The following is a 20,906-nucleotide window of genomic DNA, read 5'->3' on the forward strand; positions in this document are numbered from 1 at the left end:
CTCCAGAATAGTGAAATTCAATACTTTGTACATCTCCACTATATCACGAAACTGACACTAGGTCTAGGCCTATATCTGTCTCTGGTGAAGTAGTGTGTCCTCTTACCCACTCAGACATAACAGAGGGGTTATAAAGGAGAAGCGAAACAACACAACTGATAATAATGCCAGTAATTACTACGAAAATAACTTTTAAAGTCTATCTATAATGTCTTTCCCAATAGCACACTTAGCTGGTTGGATTTGGTTTTAGTGAACTCTCTCAAAAGTTAATGCCATATTTAGCCCTAGCCCAACAAACAGCAGTGAGGATCTGTAGTGTGAGCCCCAGTGCTATCTATGGGGCGGTGGGTGGAGGGCAGGGGAGGAGGTTTAGTATCATGTAACTACAGAGACAGTAGGAGGAGGCCAATCATACCATAGCAGATTGTCATTACTGCTTTTCCTGCCATTGCTTAGGATAAGAGTAATGGGATTTGCTGAATTCAACTACAACACTTAGCCTAAAATTGGCTATGAAGAGGCTATAGGACAAGGGTCAAGTGAGTTTTAGAACCTGCCCACTTAATATGAATTCATCTGCTTGATGTGATGGCAGACACTTCACTCATTCATCTATAGGCTAAACATAGGAACCTATTCATCTATAGGCCAATATTGATCCCATTGTTAGAATATATTATTGTTTTTAAATGGCTAGAGCCGAATAGCTAAACCCACTTGGTGCTTTTTACACAAAATTAACTATCGTTATGGATATTTCAGCTTAGCTGCCTCACTACACCTTTTAATTAGAGTGATACAAGTTGACTTAACAAGGAACCTATGGCCTAATTGCAAATACGTAGTTATCAGGCTAGATGTTGACCTTTGGTCATTAATCCCACAATTCCTCCTGAAATACAGTCATCTTTCTTCCGAACATGAGCCATCTCAATATCGATAAGTTAGCCTAAGCCAAGGTCTACTCAGAAAAGAGAGCATTGAGGAAATTGTGTTCCCGGCAAGTGTATCTAGGACCTGATGATCTCATAGAAATGGTCTATGTCAGAGATTCTTAAACCTTTTCAGAAATTCAGTGTTTTCCTGTGATCCAAGCTCATGTTTTTAAAACATGCCTCTTTTTGGTGGGCCTAAGTGAGATTATATTGGGGGACCCCCTTCACCTTGTGGGAAAAACAATTTCCTGCAATTCTACACACTTTGCTATGACTTATGCCATGTTAATATGATATCTGAGTGACATTGACCAAAAAAATCAATGGGGCCCCCTGGAGGTCAGGGGCTCTGGGCACGTGCCCTGTGTGTCCGGTCGGTATTTGTTCATGATTACTACAAGTTTAGATACTGTAGCTGGCTAGACTAACTTACATGGCTTATTGAGTGACTGTTAGTGACTGACATAACAAGAGACAAACTTCTGATGCACAGCCAAATTTCGAAAACGCACCTTGTGTATTCTACTAGGAGACGCGTTCTGTCTCCCAGAGATGAACATACTTTGGTGTGAAAAGTGCAAATTAATCTCAGAACAACAGCAAAGGACCTTTGTGAAGATGCTGGAGGAAACGGGTACAAAAGTATCTATATCCACAGTAAAACGAGTCCTAGGCCGATCAGCAAGGAAGAAGCCACTGCTCCAAAACCGCCATAAAAAAGCCAGACTATGGTTTGCAACTGCACATGGGGACAAAGCTCATACTGAAACAAAACTAGAACTGTTTGGCCATAATGACCATCGTTATGTTTGGAGGAAAAAGGGGGAGGCTTGCAAGCTGAAGAAGACCATCCCAACCGTGAAGCACGGGGGTGGCAGCATCATGTTGTGGTGGTGCTTTGCTGCAGCACTGCAGGACTGGTGCACTTCACACAATAGATGGCATCATGAGGGAAGAAAAAGATGTGGATATTTTGAAGCAACATCTCAAGACATCAGTCAGGAAGTTAAAGCTTGGTCGCAAATGGGTCTTGGGTCTTGACCCCAAGCATACTTCCAAAGTTTTGGCAAAATGTCTTAAGGACAACAAAGTCAAGGTATTGGACTGGCCATCACAAAGCCCTGACCTCAATCCTATAGAAAATTTGTGGGCAGAACTGAAAAAGCATGTGCAAGCAAGGAGGCCTACAAACCTGACTCAGTGGCACCAGCTCTGTCAGGAGGAATGGGCGAAAATTCACCCAACTTATTGTGGGAAGCTTGTGGAAGGCTACCCGAAATGTTTGACCTAAGTTAAACAATTTAAAGGTAATGCTACCAAATACTAATTGAGTGTATGTAAACGTCTGACCCACTGGGAATGTGTGGTGTATGATATACCATTTTGTATCTCCTGAGTCTCTACTGTTAGACAATGTAAAAAACACAATTTTGCTACAAAAGACCAAATCGAGGTGGTCGGTCACATATGGGCATGTAGGCCTATAGATGAACTGCGCTCTTAGTGTTGTGTGGCCTAATTATTCTTGTAAGTACAATGTAATATGTATCTTTATTACTTATTATTATACTTAAAACAGTTTAAATTAAGCTAGTTTTTAGATTTGTAGAACATACTTCAGTGACTGAATTTGGTGTACAGTGTTACAATGACAAATAACAACTTGTCACTGTTCTTACCAGAATAATTACACAGTTATGATCATGTTGTAAATTGTTTCCTAATATTCTAAGAAACCCTAGGCTTAGTTACTGCCTAGTTAATCCTTTTTAAATTGTCAGCAGGAACATTTCTACATCGATGCAGTTAGATATAGGTTAGTCAAAGAAATAAATAGATGATTTGGACATAGTCTACTCATTCTCGGCAATGGGTGTTCAGATTGAGAACACAGGAAAGGAGACCAGACCTGTATTTTTCCACCAATAACCCCTTTTCACTCCTCCCAGGGGTTTCCAATGGTTGTGGCGCAACACTCATATGTACTACTAGAGCAGACCTAAGGGAAATTAACAGAACTAACTGAGTGGAGAGCGTGGGATAGTTACAGGACGGTACACTCTGCAGACCAGTTAGTTCCTCACTGTTGAGCCTGACATCCTATCTTATCTTGTAGTTCCTTTTAAAGCCTACGCTGTCTGGTAAAACCCAAACCTTGTTCTCTTTGAGGGGCATTGCTACTTCTGTGATGGTAAGACTTGTTTTTTAATCAATGTTTAAATGTTTCTTTGTTGCATTGGGTTCAACATTTGGCCAAGGAGCATGTTTGATTTATCTGTGCGTTACATTTGAACGGGAGCTATATTTGGCAAACCTTTTTACAGCATGCTCTTGATGTAGTGTTGATAGAGAAGTAGGCCTGTGGTAGAAAGTGCCTTGGCTGAATTGCTGTGGTCATGTTTATGATTTGGATTTGATGTATGTCCCTCAAAAACACTAAGACAAAATTAGTTTTTTAAAGTAGTACTTTGTAGCATAAATATATTATAGCACTATGATGAATATAGTCTACTAGGCAGTGTAATATAGTGGTCAGTTGGTCAGACTCACATTTGCTGAGTTAAACTGACCATTCTACCACACTGTGGTATGTCAGGTCAACAGACTCCCAAAGCATTGACGCTGACCTGGCTGAAGAGGTTAAGACGTGGCTGAAGAGGTTATTAAGACCTGGCGAGTGTAAAATTGACAAGTGTGACCTGGGAGATTTGAAACTGGTGAAGCTACAAGTTATAACTGTCATATTATGTTGTTTTGCATGAGGGTCCTGACTTCAGAAGTAGGCTAAATTGTTTGGATTAGGTTCCGGATATATTATATAACATTGTACCTACGCAAAAACATCCAAAGAATGTGTCATACAGTACTTGAAAAACAAGTTAAATAGATATAGATCAGCTTAAATATGTTAACTGTGTGTTACTTCATTGTACTTCTCCCCCTTAAGGATACATAGGCATAGTAGCTTTATAATGCCCATATTTCCTGGAAGCCTTTATTTATTTATTATTTATTATTTTTTTAAATGCTGTAATAATACTTAGATAAATTGTATTGTCATGTTGTTGGGTAATTCAATTTAACACATTTTTGCTATAGTGACTTTCTTTGCATTTTCCCATTAAATTATTTTGTTTATAGGATTAACAGTCCTCCCCTGATACAGAGAGTAGCCAAATGTATTTCAAAGTGCTCCAAATATAGTGTTTGAGTTGAACAATTTAACATTTGTCACATACTTGAATCAAATAGAAAAAAGAAAAATTAAGTTACAAACCAATTTATGCTGAGAAGTATTTATATACACTGTGAATTTCCCATGTTCTTGGGTTAATTTTGATTACTGCTCTCTGCACTTGTTGTGCAATGTGCAGTCAATGAGAAGTCAGAGTTTTTTACCAACAGTAGAGTCATCTGTTTGTACAATAGCACATTGTTTCAGTGACGGGTTTTCAGGAAAATGCTCATCTAGTTTTCTCTCCTATCTGGAGAGATATCAGCACCACTGGTGCTCAGCTAAAAACAAGTGTCCTGAACATTTAGACGGGGAGGGACAAAAGTGACATTTTTCCAGTGATGAAATTGTTTGAAACTGGGAAAGGAACTTAAAGTGTTGCCTCCACCCCCCTCCTTGTCACATGTCTGTTTCACAGCATAGAAAAGTTCCTGGATTAGGGGAGAATTAACACAAAGCAAAGACGCCACTTCAGCTGCGGTCTGAAACAAGGGAATCGAGTGAGCAACGGGGCGAAGCCGCACGCGAGCTGCTGCTACTGAAGCACACCAGTGTCCAGAAGAAGACGAGTCCCAAAAAGAGACACACAGCAGCACAGACATAGACCACATCGTCACGAAAGAGAAAGAGGTCCCTCCACTTGAAAGCGCCCCCTGACTGAAGCATGGAGGAAAAGCCATTTTCGGTGATTGTGGTGAGTTGGGGTTTTTGTTTGTATTTCTATTCAGCCCCCCCCCCCCCCCCATTACTGATCTCCTCACACACACCTTGTCAGAGACAGTGTTCTTTTTGTCCGATTTGAAATCAGTTCTTATTGAAGCTACTCACATGAGCAGTATTGTTGTCATTGATGACGAATAGCAGTGTACAGCTGTTGACCATCAGTTGACCCTACGCTCCCCTTATGAGCTCTGTACAGAGATGTTCCAAGGATCAGCTAACTGGAGGTGAATTGAAGAGGCCTATAGGCCTACCTAACAAAATGTAGGCTAATTAAATAAAAGCATGTCTACCATTTTTATTGTTGCTAACTATGTTCATTAGAGAAAGTAAATATAGTTAGAATTCTAGCTAGTTGTAGAAACATTTGTAACATGATTTAATGTGGAGGTCTCATTAGCTGTCACCAGCTACTGCACAGCCAGTAGTGAACTAAAGTTTGTGTAATTTCCCAAGTTTTGCAGTAATATTTTACTGTAGACCTACTGTCTACATTTCTTATTTTAATAGTGCCACATTTGTACTGTGTTAGAGAGAATCCAATTGGGAACCGAAAAGGCTATCAATTCTGTCCTCCCAAAAATATTTAATAATTTGATCAAAGGAAAATGAAATGATTGTTTCGCACTCAAAATGAAAGATTATTGCATATGAACCAAAGGGCTTGGAAGGTCATTTTGATTATACATTTACTTGGGATAAAGTCAATAAATATCACTTTCATTTGAATGCTCTTTTGGTATTATTTTGTGTGAATATTTTTTATTTTGGTTCAGCCTATCATTTGAAGACGTGCCTACCCTATTTATCGTCGTCAACAAGGTGTTACCTGTACTTGATCGATGTGATTCTACAAGACACTAGCTTGAATTTCTGAAGTTCCATTTGTCTTTTTATGTATTGTCTATGTGTCTTATGTTTACATAGTTTGTAAGAAACTGGTTTTGACCATCCCTAATCTTGTATGCCATGCCTTCATCCTTTTCGATGTTTAACTACTGAGAAGATGATTGGCTTCTAAGAAATACTGGGGATAGTGGCTGGCTATAGTAGTAGTACTGAAGTAACTGGACCTTGTGTGGCTTTACCCAATCGGACCCATGTGTCTGTCAAGCAGGTATACTACAGGCTGATTGTTTGACTTGGCCGATGTGGCTGTTGCAGCAGCCACTTCTGTAATTGTCTGGACAGTGTGTCCCTGGCTGTAAATATGCTCAGACCAAGACCTCAGTAACAACAACATCACATGTTCTTCACAACAACATTTTCAAACTTCAAATTTCACACTGCTGTTAGTAAAACAGAAAAAGAGATAGAGATAGAATGTTAAACCTCTCTTATCTGGACAGGAAAAAAGTAAGGTTGAATGAGTAAGGTCAAACCCTGAGGTCGAACCTTGAGGTCCAAACGTGAAGTCAAAGGTAGATAAGAGCCAAAGATCCTCCCCTCCATTTCCCTCCCCTTCTGTGATTGGTTCCCCCATGCTCCAGTCGCAATGGCTGAGTCTGTTGTCTTCTACTGACAGACAGTGATGCTAGTCATTCCACAGGACCGAACCCTTCTCCCGCCATCCCTAACTGTCACTGCTTCACTGCCATGGCTCCCTTACATACAGTATATTGCATTACATACACTACATGATTAAAAGTATCTACTGTATGTGGACACCTGATCGTCAAACATTTCGTGGGCTTTAATATGGAGTTGGTTCCCCCTTTACTGCTATAACAGCATCCACTCTTCTGGGAAGGATTTCCACTAGCTGTTGGAACATTGCTGTGGGGACTTGCTTCCATTCAGCCGCAAGTGCATTAATGAGATCAGGCAATGATGTTGGGCGATTAAGCCTCGCTCGCAGTCGGCATTCCAATTCATCCCAAAGGTGTTTGATGGGGTTGAGGTCAGGGCTCTGTGCAGGCCAGTCAAGTTCTTCCACACCGATCTTGACGAACCATTGCTGTATGGTCTTCGCTTTGTGCACAAAGGCATTGTCATGCTGAAACAGGAAAGGGCCTTCCCCAAATTGTTGCCACAAAGTTGGAAGCACAGAATTGTCTAGAATGTCATTGTATGCTGTTGCTTTAAGATTTCCCTTCACTTTAAATAAGGGGCCTAGCCTGAACCATGAAAACAGCCCCAGATCATTATTCCTCCTACACCAAACTTTACAGTTGGCACTATGCATTGGGGCAGGTAGCGTTCTCCTGGCATCCACCAAACCCAGATTCGTCCGTCGGACTGCCAGATGGTGAAGCGTGATTCATCCCTCCAGAGAACACGTTTCCACTGCTCCAGATTCCAATGGCGGCAAGCTTTACACCACTCCAACTGATGCTTGGCATTGCGCATGGTGGTCTTAGGCTTGTGTGTGGCTGCTCAGCCATGGAAACCCATTGCATGAAGCTCCAGACAAACAGTTATTGTGCTGACTTTGCTTCCAGAGGCAGTTTGGAACTCGGTAGTGAGTGTTGCAACCAAGGACAAACTATTTTTACGGGCTATGCGCTTCAGCACTCAGCGGTCCCGTTCTGTGAGCTTTTGTGGCCTACCACTTTGCTGCTGAGCCGCTGTTGCTCCTAGACTTTCTACTTCACAATAACAGCACCTACAGTTGACCGGGGCAGCTCTAGCAGGGCAGAAATTTGACAAACTGACTTGTTGAAAAGATGGCATCCTATGACGGTGCCACGTTGAAAGTCACTGAGCTATTCAGTAAGGCCATTCTACTGCCAATGTATGTCTATGGCGTTTGCTTGGCTGTGTGCTCGATTTTATACACTGGTCAGCAACGTGTGGGGCTGAAATAGCCGAATCTACTAATTTGAAGGGGTGTCCACATACTTTTGTATATATAGTGTATATACAGATAGTTATACCTAGTTATGTTTTAGACATTGTATTGTAATTGTAATTTCCCTTGCTGCTAAAATAGTTCGTCCTGGTTTTCTATCTATTCAAGCAGAGTTTTTACATTGCATGGACAGGCTGGTATCATTTTGCTTGCAATTGTGCTTTAGAAACCCAAGTCTGACTCTTTCCAACCTTTCTAAGGAAGACCTTATCTTTTGAATAGCTCTCTAACAGCTTTTATAGCTTTTGGGCTCACTTTCCCTGAATTGGCAGCCGGATGAGGTTTTGGCAGACTGTTTTACGAGACAGCTAGATGTCTTTTATGCTTTGAGAGAAGATATGTTGGGGAAGGGAGTGGGGTGAGGGATTTGCAAATTTGTCTGCTCGGGAACTCATTTAGATGTGGTAGGACAATGAGTAGCATCCTGTCTGACTGCTGCTCTCCTGCTCGTCTCTTGGGAACAGCCAAATGGAGAAAACAACTCAAAGCCCCACCTCGAGTAGAGCCTGACCGATAAATAAGATTACCGATATTATCGGACGATATTAGCCTTTCACAGAAATATTTGTATTGGTCTTTATTCCACAGATGCCAATATTATTACATAATATTATTCCACTTATGCCAATATTATATACAGTTGAAGTCGGAAGTTTACATACACTTAGGTTGGAGTCATTAAAACTCGTTTTTCAACCACTCCACAAATTTCTTGTTAACAAACTATAGTTTTGGCAAGTCGGTTAGGACATCTACTTTGTACATGACACAAGTAATTTTTCCAACAAGTGTTTACAGACAGATTATTTCACTTATAATTCACTGTATCACAATTCCAGTGGGTCAGAAGTTAACATACACTAAGTTGACAGTGCCTTAAATTTCCGAAAATTCCAGAAAATTGTCATGGCTTTAGAAGCTTCTGATAGGATAATTGACATAATTTGAGTCAATTGGAGACATACCTGTGGATGTATTTCAAGGCCTACCTTCAAACTCAGTGCCTCTTTGATTGACATCATGGGAAAATCAAAAGAAATCAGCTAAGACCTCAAAAAAAATTTGTAGACCTTCACAAGTCTGGTTCATCCTTGGGAGCATTTTCCAAACGCCTGAAGGTACCATGTTTATCTGTAGAAACAATAGTATGCAAGTATAAACACCATGGGACTATGCAGCCGTCATACTGCTCAGGAAGGAGACGCGTTCTGTCTCCTAGAGATGAACGTACTTTGGTGTGAAAAGTGCAAATCAATCCCAAAACAACAGCAAAGGAACTTGTGAAGATTCTGGAGGAAACAGGTACAAAAGTATCTATATCCACAGTAAAACGAGTCCTATATCGACATAGCCAAAAAGGCCACTCAGCAAGGAAGAAGCCACTGCTCCAAAACCGTCATAAAAAAGCCAGACTACGGTTTGCAACTGCACATGGGGACAAAGATCAAAGTTTTGACCATTGTTATGTTTGGAGGAAAAAGGGGGATGATTGCAAGCCGAAGAACACCATCCCAACCGCGAAGCACGGGGGTGGCAGCATCATGTTGTGGGGGGTGCTTTGCTGCGTGAGGGACTGGTGCACTTCACAAAATAGATGGCTTCATGAGGAAAGAAAATTATGTGGATATATTGAAACAACATCTCAAGACATCAGTCAGGATGTTAAAACTTGGTCGCAAATGGGTCTTCCAAATGGACAATGACCCCAAGAATACTTCCAAAGTTGTGGCAGAATGGCTTAAGGAGAACAAAGTCAAGGTATCGGAGTGGCCATCACAAAGCCCTGACCTCAATCCTATAGAAAATTTGTTGGCAGAACTGATAAAGCGTGTGCGAGCAAGGAGGCCTACAAACCGGACTCAGTTACACCAGCTCTGTCAGGAGGAATGGGCCAAAATTCACCCAACTTATCGTGTGAAGCTTGTGGAAGGCTACCCAAAACGTTTTACCCAAGTTAAACAATTTAAAGGCAATGCTACCAAATACTAATTGAGTGTATGTAAACTTCTGACCCACTGGAAATGTGATGAAAGAAATAAAAGCTGAAATAATTCATTCTCTCTACTATTATTCTGACATTTCACATTCTTAAAATAAAGTGGTGATCCTAACTGACGTAAGACAGGGAATTTTTAATCAATCAATCAATCAAGTTTATTTTATATAGCCCTTCGTACATCAGCTAATATCTCGAAGTGCTGTACAGAAACCCAGCCTAAAACCCCAAACAGCCAGCAATGCAGGTGTAGAAGCACGGTGGCTAGGAAAAACTCCCTAGAAAGGCCAAAACCTAGAAGGAAACCTAGAGAGGAACCAGGCTATGAGGGGTGGCCAGTCCTCTTCTGGCTGTGCCGGGTGGAGATTATAACAGAACTATGCCAAGATGTTCAAAAATGTTCATAAGTGACAAGCATGGTCAAATAATAATCATGAATAATTTTCAGTTGGCTTTTCATAGCCGATCATTAAGAGTTGAAAAACAACAGGTCTGGGACAGGTGGCGGTTCCATAACCGTAGGCAGAACAGTTGAAACTGGAATAGCAGCAAGGCCAGGCGGACTGGGGACAGCAAGGAGTCACCACGCCCGGTAGTCCAGACGTATGGTCCTAGGGCTCAGGTCCTCCGAGAGAAAGAAAGAGAGAAGGAGAAAATTAGAGAGAGCCAAGACTTTCAAAATGTTCATAAGTGACAAGCATGGTCAAATAATAATCAGGAATAAATCTCAGTTGGCTTTTCATAGCCGATCATTAAGAGTTGAAAACAGCAGGTCTGGGACAGGTAGGGGTTCCGTAAACGCAGGCAGAACAGTTGAAACTGGAATAGCAGCAAGGCCAGGCGGACTGGGGACAGCAAGGAGTCATCATGCCCGGTAGTCCTGACGTATGGTCCTAGGGCTCAGGTTCTCAGAGAGAGAGAAAGAAAGAGAGAACGAGAGAATTAGAGAGAGCATACTTAAATTCACACAGGACACTGGATAAGACAGGAGAAGTACTCCAGGTATAACCAACTGACCCTAGCACCCCGACACATAAACTACTGCAGCATAAATACTGGAGGCTGAGACAGGAGCGGTCAGGAGACACTGTGGCCCCGTCCGAAGATACCCCCGGACAGGGCCAAATAGAAAGGATATAACCCCACCCACTTTGCCAAAGCACAGCCCCCGCACCACTAGAGGGATATCTTCAACCACCAACTTACAATCCTGAGACAAGGCCGAGTATAGCCAACAAAGATCTCCACCACAGCACAAACCAAGGGGGGGCGCCAACCCAGACAGGTAGATCACGTCAGTAACTCAACCCACTCAAGTGACGCACCCCTCCTAGGGACGGCATGAAAGAGCACCAGTAAGCCAGTGACTCAGCCCCTTTAATAGGGTTAGAGGCAGAGAATCCCAGTGGAGAGAGGGGAACCGGCCAGGCAGAGAAAGCAAGGGCGGTTCGTTGCTCCAGAGCCTTTCGTTCACCTTCACACTCCTGGGCCAGACTACACTCAATCATATGACCTACTGAAGAGATAAGTCTTCAGTAAAGACTTAAAGGTTGAGACCGAGTCTGCGTCTCTCACATGGGTAGGCAGACTGTTCCATAAAAATGGAGATCTATAGGAGAAAGCCCTGCCTCCCGCTGTTTGCTTAGAAATTCTAGGGACAATTAGGAGGCCTGCGTCTTGTGACCGTAGCGTACGTATTGGTATGTACGGCAGGACCAACTCGGAAAGATAGGTAGGAGCAAGCCCATGTAACGCTTTGTAGGTTAACAGTAAAACCTTGAAATCAGCCCTTGCTGAGTGTAGGGAAGCTAGCACTGGAGTAATATGATCAAATTTCTTGGTTCTAGTCAGGATTCTAGCAGCCGTATTTAGCACTAACTGAAGTTTATTTTTACTCGGATTAAATGTCAGGAATTGTGAAAAACTGAGTTTAAATGTATTTGGCTAAGGTGTATGTAAACTTCCGACTTCAACTGTACATAGAACAAACAAATATGTCTGCTCATTTGAGGTATTTTTTAAAACATTTTCAATGGTTACCTGAAGAGGGCTCTCTACTAGCTGCTCATTGAACATCATTCAGCCCAAGGTCACAATGTGAGAGAGAGAGTAAGCATGGTGGTTTAACAGTGAGTAGCTTATAACAGCCAGCGTATTTGTAAATGAAAAAATGTACACCAATCAAGCAGCCCTGTCCTCATCACACTCTCACTTAGTTAACGTTAGCAGGCTAGCTAGCCAGCAAGGTTGTTAGCTTAGCTATCTAGCCAGCAATATAGTTAGCTAGATATTTGTGCTACTTGTGTGCTAACACTGGACTGGCGCCAAAGTGAACACTCGACACAAAAATAATACTGTTACTGTCTAGGCCTATTATGTTAGCTAGTGGGTTTATTTAGTTTGTTTTCCAAAATATGCAATCTTCATAAAGCAAGACATTTGCCACAGATCTATCATTTGGGCCATGTGCTAACATGGGAGATAAGTAGCTAGCATTAGTTATCTAGCTAAATTAGAATGTGTGACTAAAACCAGTCCGGCAAGAATTTTCCTGCGTAAACGTTTCCGGGCATCAGCGCATGCCATTTGCAGTTGACATGTATAGCCAATATATGTTGTATTGACAGGGTAATGTACGTATGGGTTCTGTAAGAAAACATTGTCGTAATGAACAGCTAGCTTGTGCGTGTCATAATGTACTCATTGCGAGGTTGCCATAAAGTGTTTGTTTACATAACCGTTGACTGTTTTAAATACTGTAGTAAATCTACTCAAGACAAAGCTGCCGTTGACAAGTACCAATGACATTACGAACGGCATGTTACTACTGCATTTCAATGCTTATTTGTGAATTTGTAACAGTGCAGTTTCAGATTTACTTTGAGATAAAGTTTAATTTATTCAGCCAGCCACCCCTTGTGGTGGTCTAGCACAAACACTTTTGAATACTTCTTATACAGTGCCACATCTTTAACTTGTACCTAAGAAGATAAACTAAACAAGTTTTATATTTACTGTTGTATTTATAGAGGATGTAGTTGCTTTTTGGTGGATATCCTGTAAACCACAAATACATTTTTTATAAATAATGTACAATGTTATATTTTGTTAAATCATAATTTAGAGTATCTGGTAATTAGTGCAAAAAATTATTGTGTCATTTTCTAATTTAAAAAACATTAATTCTTTCCACCTCTAAATTACTTTATATCAGCAGATCTAACGGTAATCGGTGTCTTTTGCCTCTCTAAAATCGGTATCGGACCCAACAATACCATATCGCTCAGGCTCTAGTCATACAATGGTGACGAGCATGTCAAACGATTTTGAAAAGTGCTTTCTATCATCGCTTCTAAAATATTTTTTTTTACAAAAATCCCCATGTCGTTGCCTACTCCGTCACCGACGCTAGTTTTAATGTGAGTGGTTTAGAAACGCAATCTGAGGGCAACCAGTCCCAGACGTCCCAATATTTTCAAACATGTTTGATTTTATAGCCACAAAATCTGCAATGCTCTTGTAGTGTGAGATGTGCAACGACAAGTTTTGAGAACAGTGATCAGCAATAGCCAATGAGGCAAGAGAAGAAGCCAGTGAGATGATCATCTTGTTTCCCATCACACAGGATGTGTAGACTCTCGAGCAGGAGCGATGACTACTACTAGTATGCGTTTGTACTTGCCTTTAACCAAAGCCAAATTGTCAAATCGTTACAGCTCTAAAGTTCACAAACAATGTTTTTCAATTGAAAAATGTTGGCTAGATATTTGTGACTTGTTTCAGGAAATTAGGCGTATGTCCATGTCACTACCCCACAGGAGCGGCATTTGAACGTAAACATTTATTAGAACTACAAAAGTTTTGCTACTTTCAACAACATTGATGCCCTGAATTTAGCAGGAGCTATCGAAAGTTCAGTTGGAAAAAGTGATGGTCTACTTTCTGCACATGCCATGTTCAGTGTGAACCGGAGTGACTTTACACAATGCTAGCCAAATGATGTATCTACAAACAAACCGTTAAATGTTTCAAGTCTGCCGTGAAGCGTTCATCCATGTATACGTGTAATAGTCTAGCTACATTTTCAGATAAATGTTTCTAATTTTGTCAGAATTTTTTATTTGTTTATTTTAAGTTAAAGCGTACTGTTAGTTAGCTAGCAAATGTTAACTTGCTGGCTCGATAGCTAACGTTACGTGTATGATCTGTGTAGTAATATTATTCGAATCAGAAAACCATTTGCATTGCTAGTTATAGCCTAATGTTAGCTAGCTAACATTGAACCTTGTTTGTTTAGCTTTAGCTACCTGCAGATTCATACTACAATACTTTGTATTGGTAGTAGTATTAGTTGGGATTATGCCGGTTCATTGTTTAGCTAGCTACCTAGCTATCTACATGTCTAAACAAAAGGTTCCACTTCGGCCGGACAATAGTGACCCATCCACGTAGCTAGATGTGGGTGGTTATAGCTCTTCCTTCACATGACCCATCAATTTAGACAAGTGTGTCGGGGAAGCGCCATCTAATAATGAGAAAACATATTTTAAATATTTGTATCTGTTTTTGATATTGCTACTATGCTAGTAACCACTATGCTAGTAACCGTTTACACCATCTGTGCATGTGACAAATAAACATCGATTTTATTTGATATAGCGTGTGTTTGTGTTTACCACATAGACTCACATGAGAATCCTTAAAGAGATGGGTGGGGCTAAGGCTTAAGAGGGTGTGAACGATGCTGAATGGGTCTAGACAAAGAAGAGCTCTCCAGTATGTGTACCAAACATTCAAGGGCCATTTTCTCAAAACGTGGGGTTTAAAATTTAGCAACTTCCAAAGCAGAATTACTTTTCCATTGATCCTCAACTGCAGTGTGTGATATCCCATTTTCTAGCTCTGAGTCTCTACTCTTGTCCAAAGTAAAACACACAATTTCAAATGTTGCTACATAACACCGAATCTAGGCGGTCAGTTACATTTCAACTCCGTATGGCAAGCGTGAAAGTCTGAAGGAAAACTTTTATGAGGCTGCTTTGAGCCACAGCTCGTTGTAGGTGAGACAGCGTGGTATCAACAATCCTCACGACCAAGTGAAGAATCTTGTAGTGTGTAACCCCCTGAATGTACCACATCCTTAAGTCTGCGCATCACTACGTTGGCAAAGCAACATAAATAAATACAGGAAAGCCTGTTGTTTAATGTGAGAGGCTCAGTGACATTAGGATTTTGAAAGTCGGCTTCAGTCCTTTATGTTTGCCTACTTTGTAACATTCTCACCTTGGAAAACTGGCAAGACTGTGACTGTAGTATTGAGGTGTGTATGAGTGGATGGTCTCAACGACTTTATGTTGTAAACAGTTGCCCTGCCATGGGAAGTTTGCGTAAAGACAATAAGTCTCAAGTTAAGTTTGTCTGTCCCACACGTCTTCAGTCTGCCCAAAAGCTTTTCCTTTCCTCCTTATGTAAGGAGGACCATATTCAGCTGTCAATCACTCACTTATATTAGCTTAAGTGTTCACATCTTTGTAACTGTGCAATCGTCCTGCCTTCAGGGCATGGGAACAGATGTGAGGGAGTAAAAGGGAATTTCAACATGATTTCTGTTTATGTTTGAGCCTCTGACTGTACAGTGCACCAAGCGGCAGAAAGGTCACCAAATGCCAAACACGTCCACTGCTGCGCTTCCTTTTAAAGATCCCCCAACCAAAGAACCCTTTGAGTTTCGGCCTTTAGATTTCATTTGAAGAAACCACTCAGGCTGAAAATGACGTTTTTTCTAACTTTTCTTCCTCTCCCTTCTGTTTAATGGCTGCCCCCTCCAAAGAAAGGATAAACAAAGTAAAAAAAGATACCCACTTTCGTCCGCTGGCGAGTTTGTAAAATTATGGACAGCTAATGAGCATTGTGTTCCCTCATCGGGCCTCTTAAATCTTCTCATCTCTTTTATTATTATTATTTTCAACAGTCCATTTGAGGTCCTTCAAAGGCTTTTCACCCCATATTTAGGTAATTTGTTGCGCTTGAACTCAACCTGCTCTGCCCCTTGTCTAGTAATGGGAGATATAGGCATGGGATAAAGCGGGTCTGCTGTTCTCAGGGCTCCCACACAGGAACACCCGCCTTCACATTAGTTATCACTTTGATTCCTTCAATGTCCAAGGCTCACCAAAAGCATCTCAAATTTCCCCACCATTTCAAATCAAATCAACGTGCACTACCGGTCAAAAGTTTTAGAACACCTACTCATTCAAGGGTTTTCTTTATTTTTACTATTTTCTACATTGTAGAATAATAGTGTAGACATCAGAACTATGAAATAACACATATGGAATCATGTAGTAACCAAAAAAGTGTTACAAAAAATGTAATTATATTTGAAATTCTTCAAAGTAGCCATGACAGCTTTGCACACTCTTGGCATTTTCTCAACCAGCTTCACCTGGAATGCTTTTCCAACGGACTTGAAGGAGTTCCCACATATGCTGAGCACTTGTTGGTTGCTTTTCCTTCACTCTGCGGTCCAACTCATCCAAAACCATCTCAATTTAGTTGAGGTCGGGTGATTGTGGAGGCCAGGTCATCGGATGCAGCACTCCATCACTCTCCTTCTTGGTCAAATAGCCCTTACACAGCCTGGAGGTATGTTGGGTCATTGTCCTGTTGGAAAACAAATTATAGTCTGCCTAAGCGCGAACCAGATGGGATGGTGTATCGCTGCAGAATGCTGTGGTAGCCATGCTGGTTAAGTGTGCCTTGAATTCTAAAAAAAATCACAGACAGTGATCACACCTCATCCTCCATGCTTTACGGTGGGAACCACAATTGGGGAGATCATCTGTTCATCTACTCTGCGTCTCACAAAGACACTGCTGTTGGAACCAAAAATCTCAAATTTGTCAATTTTTCGTGTTTCTTGGCACAAGCAAGTCTCTTCTTATTGGTGTCCTTTAGTAATGGTTTCTTTGCAGCAAATCGACCATAAAGGCCTGATTCAAGCAGTTTCCTCTGAACAGTTGATGCTGAGATGTGTCTGTTACTTGAACTTTGTGAAGCATTTATTTGGGCTGCAATTTCTAATGCTGTTAACTCTAATAAACTTATTCTCTGAGATAATTCTGTGTCTTCCTTTCCTGTGGCGGTACTCATGAGAGCCAGTTTCATCATAGCGCTTGATGGTTTTTGCGACTGCACTTGAAGAAACTTTCAAAGTTCTTGAAATTTTCCGCATTCACTGACCTTCATGTTTTAAAGTAATGATGGACTATCGTTTCTCTTTGCTTATTTGAGCTGTTCTTGCCATAATATGGACTTGGTATTTTACCAAATAGGGCTATCTTCTGTATACCACCCCTTCCTTGTCACAACACAACTTATTGGCTCAAACGCATTAAGAAGGAAAGATATTCCACAAATGACCTTTTAACAAACTACACCTGTTAACTGAAATACATTCCAGGAATCGCAAATATAAAATATATTTTGATTTGTTTAACACGTTAACACACTACATGAATCCATATGTGTTATTTCATAGTTTTGATGTCTTCACTATTATTCTACAATGTAGACAATCATAAAAATAAAGAAAATCCTGGAATGAGTTGTAGGCGTGTCCAAACTTTTGACTGCTACTGTATATATTTTGTTGTTGTTGATTATTCACGTGTTCACTAAGCTATGTTACATTGTATCTGGTTTCTGGAACTCTGACATAATTCCAAATAGGACATAGAATCCTACAACCACCCTGGACCAGTTATGTTGACCAAGCTAGAGACAAGGCCTTCAACCTTGCCTTTGCACAAAAAATGTTCCTCTGTTGAAGTTTTTCCCCCTCTTATATATTAGTTCATTTAATTTTAAGATTATGAAAGTATGCAGGAAGAATGAAATACCAGATATATTAGCACAATGAGCTGATGCCAACACATTCAAATTATCATTTTGATTCTATTTGAATGATTTTAGTAAATTCATTGTTACTCCAGAAATATTTGCTGTGTATGTAGGCTACGAGTCAAATATGAGATTTTCAAACTTTTGGTAACTTATTCCCCCTCCAAAAATTTGGGAATTTAGTTTTTTTCCTGCAAACCTCTATCACTTCTCGTATTCCAGCTCAACTACGATTGCTGCTGCTCTTCTAATTTGCTCATTGTTGAATCCTCTCAAGTCACATATAACTCACTTTAATCTCCAGCAATGATCCCATATGTTTGTCAAATTGTGTATGTTGTGTGCTTTTTCCAGCCCGATTTGTTCCCAAGCTACTCCACTGAGCCCCATTTTCCCTGGAGGGGATCTGAGCTACACGCTATTTATAAAGAATTAACAGCTGGGGCCCTTCCAGCTAAATAACGGAGGGGAGAAATGATCATGGAAACTTCAGGTTAACCCAAGCGGTAGAGATTTCTCTCCTGTGTCCCTGAATGCTGCCAGGCTAAGCAAACGTCACACTTCAAACTGGAAGAAATGCTCAGGAAGTTGTTTTCCGACCAATGAATTTGTCCTTTTGTTGCCCAAACAAAGGCTGTTAGTCGCGCCAAAAATTGTCCGTTTAAAAAAAAAAAAACTCTCTTTGGTTTCTGTCCTCCATGTTATGTAGTCCGTCCAGCCTGAGAGATTCTCCATAGCTACTTGCTGTCACTTTTCAGTTTCCCGGTCTGAACTGTTGAGTAAATTGAGGGTTATCCAAGTTTTCCATGGGCCAAGCCTTCGCACACCCCATCACTTACTTGGGAACCTAATCAGAGGTGATGAGAAATTAAGTTAATTGCAATAAGGGACAGAGATCTTTATGCAAGCGGATTTAATAGGACCAAACATTAGCATCTCCACGAGTGAGCTGGACATCTCTTCAGCACTGGACTGGATGCTACATCTATCACTAAAGAAGACTAGATGGAGAAAAAACTACATGTCATACCAATTAACAGAGGTCTCTACGATAAAGTTGAATGACTGCTAAACGAATCCCGTGACCCGGTCTACACCTGATATTAAAATGTGTTCTGTGATCGTATTGTGGACGTTACAGTGAGATGTTCTAGAGGCCCACACTCAGTACTCATTTTGAGCCTGATAGTTAGGCAATTGTTACTTTTTGGGGGGGAAACAAATCGGTATCAACTAAAAGAAATCAAATGAGGAGAAGGAACATAAGATTGATTCCTACTTTTTGCGCAAGGGTAGCTAAAAATCCAACCACTCATAGGAAACATGAACCATGGGGTATCCAAGTAAATATGATTCTGATTATGCAACAATACAGTGCCTTCAGAAAGTATTCAGACCCCTTAATTTTTCCCACATTTTGTTACATTACAGCCTTATTCTAAAATGGATTCAATTATTTTTCCCCTTATCATTCTAAACACAATACCCAATACCCCCCTAATGACATTATTGTAAATGTATTAAAAATTAACAGAAATACCTTATTTACCTAAGTATTCAGACCCTTTGCTATGAGACTCGAAATTGAGCTCAGGTGCATCCTGCTTCCATTGATCATCTCTGAGATGCTTCTACAACTGGATTGGAGTTCACCTGTGTTACATTCAATTGATTGGACATGATTTGGAAAGGCACACATCTGTCTATATAAGGTCCCACAGTTCACAGAGCATGTCAGAGCAAAAACCAAGCCATGAGGTCGAAGGATTTGTCCATAGAGCATTGAGACAGGATTGTGTCGAGGCATAGGCCTGGAAAAGAGTACCAAAACATTTCTGCAGCATTGAAGGTCCCCAAGAACACAGTGGCCTCCATCATTCTTAAATGGAAGATGTTTGAAACCACCAAGACCAGCGCTGGCCGCCCGGCCAAACTGAGCAATCGGGGGAGAAGGGCGTTGGTCAGGGAGGTGACCAAGAACCCAATGGTCACTCTGAATGAGTTCCAGAGTTCCTCTGTGGAGATGGGAGAACCTTCCAGAAGGACAACCATCTCTGCAGCACTCCACCAATCAGGTCTTCATGGTAAAGTGGGCAGACGGAAGCCACTCCTCAGTAAAAGGCACATGACAGCCCACTTGGAGTTTGCCAAAAGACACCTAAAGGACTCAGACCTTGAGAAACAAGATTCTCTGGTCTGATGAAACCAAGATTGGACTCTTTGGCCTGAATGCCAAGAGTCACGCCTGGAGGAAACCTGGCACCATCTCTACGATGAAGCATGGTGGAGGCAGCATCATGCTGTGGGGATGTCAGGATTGAGAGAAAGATGAATGGAGGAAAGTACAGAGAGATCCTTGATGAAAACCTGCTCCAGAGCACTCAGGACATCAGACCGGGGTGAAGGTTCACCTTCCGACAGGACAAAGACCCTAAGCACACAGCCTAGACAACACTGGAGTGGCTTTGGGATAAGTCTCTGAATGTCCTTGAGTGGCCCTGCCAGAGCCCTGACTTGAACCCGGTTGAACATCTCTGGAGAGACCTGAAAATAGCTGTGCAGCGACGCTCCCCATCCAACCTGACAGAGCTTGAGAGGATGTGCAGAGAAGAATGGGAGAAACTCCCCAAATACAGGTAATCCAAGCTTTTAGCATGATACCCAAGAAGACTCAAGGCTGTAATCGCTGCCAAAGGTTCAACAAAGTACTGAGTAAAGGATCTGAATTCTTGTGTGATATTTCAGTTTTTTATATTTAATACATTTGCAAAAATGTCTAAACCTGTTTTTGCTTTGTAATTATGGGGTACTGTATACAGATTGATGAGCAACAATAACAATTTAATCAGTTTTATAATAAGGCTGTAACCAAATGTAGAAAAAGGTAAGGGGTCTGAATACTTTCCGAATGCACTGTACATTGGAAATTCTCTGAGTAGCTTGTCCCTCTACGTTAACACTGATATTTTGACGCTGCCAATTTTAAAAAAGAACATAGCTATTACATTTGTCTTGCCTGCAATATAAGGGCATGACTGGTTTCATGGACTCTCTTTCTGTCAGGGTTTGTGTGCAGAGATGTAGCGGAGTCAAGCGCAGGACACAGGTGTTGAGTAAAACAACGGCGTTTACTCAAAATACAAGCAAAAATTCCTCAATGGGAATATAACAAACACACAGGCACCAACAACAACCACTAACGAAACAAACAATCACGGACAGAACAGAAATGTATGCCAAAGGGTTAAATGGGGAACATGATAG

The 20,906-nt window shown here is 41.1% G+C and overlaps 1 protein-coding gene across 3 annotated transcripts in view; it reads left to right on the forward strand.

Moving 5' to 3' along the window:
* LOC129814102 (sodium- and chloride-dependent glycine transporter 1-like) overlaps window positions 1-20,906 on the forward strand; it is a 93,876-nt gene that overhangs the window by 18,896 nt on the left and 54,074 nt on the right. Inside the window, exons 1-2 of one of the 3 annotated variants that reach the window (XM_055866900.1) lie at window positions 2,945-3,129; window positions 4,592-4,867. The exons of 1 other annotated variant lie outside the window; for it this stretch is intronic. In XM_055866900.1, the coding sequence (XP_055722875.1) occupies window positions 4,838-4,867 (30 nt within the window). In that variant the 5' untranslated portion in view covers window positions 2,945-3,129; window positions 4,592-4,837. Of the gene's footprint in view, window positions 1-2,944; window positions 3,130-4,591; window positions 4,868-20,906 lie in introns of those variants that run through there. One more of the 3 variants, XM_055866901.1, reaches the window with a different exon arrangement.

This window comes from Salvelinus fontinalis, chromosome 17, assembly GCF_029448725.1.
Source record: "Salvelinus fontinalis isolate EN_2023a chromosome 17, ASM2944872v1, whole genome shotgun sequence".
In the NCBI taxonomy this organism is placed as follows: domain Eukaryota; kingdom Metazoa; phylum Chordata; class Actinopteri; order Salmoniformes; family Salmonidae; genus Salvelinus; species Salvelinus fontinalis.